The sequence below is a fragment of the Prionailurus bengalensis genome, chromosome D1, assembly GCF_016509475.1.
Source record: "Prionailurus bengalensis isolate Pbe53 chromosome D1, Fcat_Pben_1.1_paternal_pri, whole genome shotgun sequence".
NCBI lineage: Eukaryota > Metazoa > Chordata > Mammalia > Carnivora > Felidae > Prionailurus > Prionailurus bengalensis.
In genome coordinates this window covers 61,685,060-61,692,283 of record NC_057346.1, presented here as the reverse complement: position 1 = coordinate 61,692,283, position 7,224 = coordinate 61,685,060, and the positions used below count along the sequence as shown (strand labels likewise).

The 7,224-nt window shown below is 38.6% G+C and overlaps 1 protein-coding gene across 1 annotated transcript; it reads left to right on the top strand.

Annotated features, from left to right (window-relative positions):
* Positions 1 to 6,053: 6,053 nt before the first annotated feature.
* LOC122482564 (olfactory receptor 52A1) lies at positions 6,054 to 6,992 on the top strand. Its single transcript, XM_043578874.1, has one exon. It carries the CDS (start codon positions 6,054 to 6,056, stop codon positions 6,990 to 6,992), a length of 939 nt encoding a protein of 312 aa, XP_043434809.1.
* The last annotated feature ends 232 nt before the right edge of the window (positions 6,993 to 7,224 follow it).

Genomic DNA, 7,224 nt, shown 5'->3' with positions numbered 1-7,224 from the left:
TCATAAAATGCACTGTGATTAACATCTTCAGCCTTCTCCTTTATGCAAAATAACAATCTCTCAAAACAGAATAAAACAGAAAAATGCATATTATTCATGATGCTTGACTTGTCTCCTTAATTGTTTTGTGAAATTTGCCTGCATTTTAGGCAGTTGTCACATCACAGCCCATGACACCTATCAGTCAGTGGGATTTAGATCCTACTAGGTAATGAGAATGGGATGGTAGAAACAGCAATAGTGAATATGTATCATTTCCCTTTTTTTTTCTTATTTTGCAATTCCTGATTGAATTCTCTCATTTAAATATTCTTCTCCACAAGGTACGATAATATCTATTTCTCAATGAATTTCCAAGCACCCAAGACTCATTGTCTTGGATTGTCCAGGTACTTTATGAAATCACGTTATTGATTCTATTTGTTTCTGGATCATCTTCATCGCCTTTAAAGTAAATGAGAGGAGGGGTTCCTGGATGGCTCAGTTGATTAAGTGTCCAACTTGGCTCTGGTCATGATCTCCTGGTTCATGAGTTCAAGCCCTGCACTGGGTTCTTTGCTGAGAGCACGAAGCCAGCTTGAAATTCTCTCCTCTTCTCTCTCTCTGCCCCTCCCCACTTGTGCACTTCCTTTCCCTCTTTTAAAATAAATAAATAAACTTAAAACATAAAATTAATGAGAGGAAGCATTTTGTTCTTATTCAAACAAAAAACCTAAAGAAACAAAAAACTGTATGCAATCTAATGACACATAGTCATCAAATTTCAACATTTCTGGTGTCATTCAGGGCATTAAGGTTTAAACGGTATGACCAATGCAGTATTCTATTTCACAATTCAGTACTTTTTATGCCCAGTCACCATTTACGTCTTTATTAATTCCTAAAGTGTTATCAAAACCCTACAATATTATAAATGTACCCTCAAGAATAGAAGCATATTCAATTGTGTTATATTAGTTTCAGATGTGCAATATAGTGATTCCACACTTCCATACAACACCTTGTGCTCATCATGACAAGTGGACTTCTTAATCCCCATCACCAATATAACCCATCCCTCCACCCACCTCCATGTTGGTAACCATCAATGTGTTCTCTGCAGTTAAGAGTCCTTTCTTGATTTCTATCTGGCTCTTATTTTTTTTCCCTTTGCTTGTTTGTTTTGTTTCTTAAATTACACATATGCTTGAACTCATGTGGTATTTGTTTTCCCCTACATGGGGGCTGATTCTTAAGGAATGACAGATGAATTGCTGGTATGTAAGGACATACCATGCCAGGTAGATGATCTTGGAGCTTAAATAGAGAATCAAGAAATGGCACAGTTTTTCTACATGTAATGCACAACTTGTAGAGACAAGAAAACTACAAATGTCAAGAATGGCTATGGACACTATGCAAAATGGGTGAACTATTCTGAAAGCTATCATATGTCACTGGCCAGTTTTCACTCCAAAAATGCGCATGTGTGTGAATGTGTGTATCTATTTGACAAATGGCAGCATATCCTCTCAGTGGACTTAAAACATTATGCTTTTAAATCACTTAAGGTTATTGCAGTAATGAACACCTAAAGTGTTCTGTCCAAATTAATGACTTGAGAACTTAGGGCTTGTGGGCTGTTCCAAAAACCTGATATCATGGATCATTTTTAAAAAGAGCATGGAAAATATTCCCATATGTGCAGGTGTCCATACTTTTATTTATGACACTTAAATCAATGCATACATAAGAATTTATTAGACTGCATGTCACATGGATGTAGATACTCTGGCTTGTTTTATGGACTGGGCCTTATCAATGAATACTGAATTTGATCACTTTGTAAATCTAGTGGCTATCTTGAAGCATCTTTTGAGGCTGTTTTAAATGTCAGTATGTATTATGGAATGAGCCTAAATATCCATCAACTGATGAAAAGATAAAGAAATTGTGGTTTATATACACAATGGAATACTACTTGGCAATGAGAAAGAAAGGAATGTGGCCTTTTGTAGCAACATGGATAGAACTGGAGAGTGTTATGCTAAGTGAAATAAGTCATACAGAGAAAGACAGATACCATATGTTTTCACTCTTATGTGGATCCTGAGAAACTTAACAGAAGACCACGGGGGAGGGGAAGGAAAAAAACAAGTTAGAGAGGGAGGGAGACAAACCATAAGAGACTCTTAAAAACTGAGAATAAACTGAGGGTTGATGGGAGGTAGGAGGGAGGGGAGGGTGGGTGATGGGCAATGAGGAGGGCACCTGTTGAGATGAATTGGGTGTTGCATGGAAACCAATTTGACAATAAATTTCATATGAAAAAAAAAGAAATGTCAGTATTTATCATATAGGATTTCCTTGGATAACCGATAGGCATGTGGTTCTTTAATAACAATTTCTTTGAAATAAAAGTAAAAAAAAAACATCGGAAGTAATTTTAATATTCTAATCAGAGTTCAGCGAACATTTATGCAAATAAAGTTTGGGTTTCGTGGGCAAAGAAACATTTAAAGACTATTTTGTAAGTATTTTTATAAAAAACGACAAAGCATATTTCCACAAACATTTCGATGAAATTATATATAATTATGAATCATTTATAATTGACAATAATAACAATCAGATGTGTAGTTTTCTGTGATGAAAGTCTACTAATCAAGGGAAGGTGGAAATGTCTGTCATAAGTGGTCATTGTGAGAATACTACTGAATTTACAAAGCTTCAATAAATAAAGATCTAAAGAATGATACTACAAGAGAATGAGTGTCAAATGTGTGATAGAGAGCCATTGTGGATACAGATTTTGTCTCCAGAAGTGTCTCAGTGAAAGAAGGGTCACAGAATACTTATTTATACGTAACTCATTGGCACAGGAACATACATTTAAGTACGTTTAAGTGTCCTTTCGATCTTTTTCCAAATGAGGACAACAGAAAGAAACTGACAAAAGTAAATTTAATTACTTAATTTTTACAAAAATCTTTTTATTTTGTAAGGAATGTCAAAAAAAAGATTGCATATATTAATTTCTCTACATCTCCACTGTGGGGAAAAAGGAATGAAGAGACTAAGGGGATTCTGCAAGTTGCAGAAATGGTTTCAGGGACATTAGATGCAGATGGACAAAAGAGGGCTTCATTATGAGCTGCTGGGTCCCTAGAGGCTTGGGTTAGTGGCTGGGAAATCTCATATTCAGACCTCCTCCTTCTCCATGTACACTGGGGAACGTTACATTTGCCAATTCAAGCTTAATAAAGTTATGCTGTGTCTAGCAAATATAGACCTTCCTGTGAGTTTTGTTGGAGTGTGATCCCACCAACATGAGCTCAGACACAATTTACAAAAGAGGGTGCACGTCTGTTTTGCAGGGACAGAAGAAGAGAGGAAAGTCTATTCCAGAGATGTGCACAGTTTGGCAGATGGCCGAGCAGCAAATGGATAAGAGTTCATGATATTTACAGCGGGCTGTTCTAGAGGGTGCAGAGAGAAGAAAGAGATGCTGCCAGCATAAGCACAAGTGAATGAGATGAGAGTCTCAGGAGGAAAAAGAGTGAATGACAGGTGGGTGATGAGTGATGAGTGATGGTGTTATGAAGACAGACCATGGTTTTCAGGAGTCTTGTAAAAACACAACTGGTCCCCAACAGCAAAGCATGAAGTCCCTTTCCTCAATTTCACCCAATAATGTTTCACTACCAGCTTTTCCAGTGATAACCACTCCAGCCCCCCTGCTCTGTACTCACTTAGGTCCTCTCCCACCTGCCTTCCCACCATCTGTACCTGTCAGGTAATGCTGCCACATCAGCTCCTTACCGTTAAATATGCCAGACAATGTGAATGGTACTGAAGGATTTCTCTTCTAATTCTGATTAACTCTAGAAAGAAGAAGTGAATAAACGAATCCATGATCGAGGAATCTCTAGGATTAAGCATTGGGGAGCAAAGCTTCGGAAAATCAAGGAGATAGTTGACTAGTGTATTCTAAATATACATCAGCTGATCCAGACTTGCTTCTAGAATGGCCCCTGTTGAGTGGGTTCCTTCACTGAGGTTTAGCTACATAGACCACAGCTCTTCTTGCATTACTGGCATTTTTGGTGACAATAAGTATATGATTAAATGATCATGGGCTTGCTGACAGAAAGCAACAATGTTGGACCAACTAGGAAAGAGTGAAACAACTGAACCTTGCTTTTCACCAAATAGAAACTCTCTAATGTAGCTTGAGGTTTTCTAATTTAAGATATGTGATTTTTAAAAAGCAATGATCTTTTCAGATACAAATGTATCTGAACTAGACTAAGAGCCCAGTTTTCAGAAAAGTCAGTCATCAGTGAATCGAGGTGATTCAATGTTTGTTAGTTGAGCCCTCTCCTCCATCATTTCTGGTATCCCAAGTCTGCTCCCTATCTTCCATTCCTACTTCCATATTAGACTCTTGTTGGGAAACGTGTCCTTTCACCCCTTTATTTTCGCATCATTTCTTATGCCTGAGCTCATGAAAAATTCAAATGTTCAAGTGATATATATTTCATTAAGAATTAATGAGCTGACATTGGCCAAATCTCATGCTACTGGCAGCTGTGAGCAGTTTAAGCCCAAGAACCTAGCCTCTAGTCCATGAAGTACCCATGCATTTTCCCATAATCTGTTGTCAGCAAGATTGAGTCCCCTTGCCTCTATACATTGTCGCCTCTGAGTTTCCATGTTTTCTAGAGATTCCTTCCATCTAGGTATTCAGAAATGGGTATTCCAAAATGTCAGCAATTTTAAGCACACCACTAATTTTCAGGAATTCAATTTTTAGTATGTGGGAAAAATAAAATAGAGTTTTTTGAGGCATGTAAAAATGGCATGGAATTTTCACCCAGACTCACCAAAAGTGCATGGGGTTAGATGATCTTTTCAAAGTGCTTCCTTTACTTTCTTTTGAACGGACTTCTGGGGAAGGGAAGGAAATAAAAGATAAAAACAGAGGGGGACAAATCATGAGAGATTCCTGGGAATAAAGAACACTCTGAGGGTTACTGGAAGGGTGGTGGTGGGGGATGGGTTAAATGGGTGATGGACATTAAGTAGTGCACTTGTTGGGATGAGTTCTGGGTATTATATTTAAGCGACGAATCACTAAATTCTACGCCCGAAACCCTTCTTACACTATATGTTAACTAACGTGGATTTAAATTTAAAAAGTGAAATTGTTATTGGAAAAGAAAAAAACAAAGAAAAAAGAGACATCCTGCCTTACGTAGATACAAATGATATAGATAGATGAATATATTGTGCTCTTGGGTGTCACCAGTTTCTCTGTTCTCTTTCATAGGGAGTTTTTTCAATTAAAAAAAATCAAGAAATAAAGAGAAAAAGAGGCTCCTGTGTGTCTCAGTTGAGCATGCCATTCTTGATTTCAGGTCAGGTCAAGATCTTGGGGTTGGTGAGTTCAAACCTCATGTCAGGCTGTGTGCTGATGGTATGGAGTCTGTTTTATTTACTCTCTCTTTCCCTCCTCTTTGCCCCTCCTGTGATCTCTGCCTCTATTAAAAGATACCTTAAAATATAAAACTTATGGAGATTTATCTACTAATGTACTTGTCAGAGTCAGATTTGTTGATCCAAAGTGTCAGTTGCAGACCTAGACACAATGGAAATAACAGAATATTATCAGGTAGTTGGAATGTGGAATACGGAGATTTATCAAACTCTGCTTGTAATGTCATTTCCAAGCAAGTTTAACAGGTATAATTATTGTAACCCCAGGTGCAGAGGGACATAACAGAGAGATCAGCAGTTACTCTGTTACCCACGTGATCTGGCTGGTTGTAATGCAATTAACTTGCCTTCTACATAACTTATTGTGCTACACTACTCGTGGATGTCTTTCTGAAAAGAATAATGTGTATCTGAGGATTTTTTTCCTTCAATAATATAAGTAAAAAGGATTATATGATCTTAGAGTTCTGACAAAATCAGAGACCCACTATGATGACTTTATACAAACAAGAGTAGAGAAGAGTACCACTGACTGAGAAGCTTCTTTCATTTGCTTCTGGAAGCCCAAAGACATTATGTCCATTTCCAACATCACAGTCTTCATGCCTTCTGTGTTGACGCTGATAGGGATCCCAGGCCTAGAGACTGTGCAGTGCTGGATTGGGATTCCATTCTGTGTCATGTATCTCATTGCTATGATTGGAAACTCCTTGCTTCTGATCATCATCAGGTCAGAGCGCAGCCTCCATGAGCCCATGTACATTTTCGTAGGCATGCTGGGAGTCACAGATATTGCGCTTGCTACCACCATTATGCCCAAGATGCTTGGAATTTTCTGGTTTCGTGTGCCAGACATTTATTTTGATTCCTGTTTGCTTCAAATGTGGCTCATCCACACATTTCAGGGCATAGAGTCAGGCATCCTGTTGGCCATGGCTCTGGACCGTTATGTGGCCATCTGTTATCCACTAAGACATGCTGCCATCGTCACGCACCGCCTAGTCACCCAGATAGGGGCAGTGGTAACACTCAGGGCCGCTTTCCTAGTAGCCCCATGCCTAATACTGATAAAGTTCCGGTTTCAGTTTTACCATACAACCATCATCTCCCACTGCTACTGTGAGCATATGGCCATTGTGAAAATGGCTGCAGAAAATATACGGGTCAACAAAATCTATGGCTTGTTTGTGGCATTTACAGTTGCAGGGTTCGACCTCACATTCATTACTTTGTCTTATGCACAGATCTTTTCCACTGTTTTTCGTTTGCCCCAGAAGGAGGCTCGGTTGAAAGCATTCAATACGTGCATCGCTCACATGTGTGTCTTCCTCCAGTTCTACCTCCTTGCCTTCTTCTCCTTCTTCACACATAGGTTTGGTGCTCATGTGCCCCCTTATATCCATATCCTCTTTTCTAGCCTCTACTTGCTGGTCCCCCCATTTCTCAATCCACTTGTCTATGGTGCCAAGACCAAGCAGATACGCATTCATGTGGTAAAGTTGTTCTCTTCATAAAATGCACTGTGATTAACTCCTTCAACCTTCCGCCTTAGTAGCAATCTCTCAAAATTAAATATAACATTTAAGAATCCACACTGTCTGCAATTCTTCAGTTTTGTATATTTGTTTTGTTTAATTTGTCTGCATTTTATTGTTTTCATATCATTATACCCCTTGTCAACTATTATTCGGTCGGTTTTGGGATGCTACCGCCTAATAAGAGGAGTAAACATACAGATCAAAATAG

Bases quoted from the DNA above. Each gene is read 5' to 3' on its own strand.
- LOC122482564 (XM_043578874.1), top strand. From the start codon at position 6,054: ATGTCCATTTCCAACATCACAGTCTTCATGCCTTCTGTGTTGACGCTG.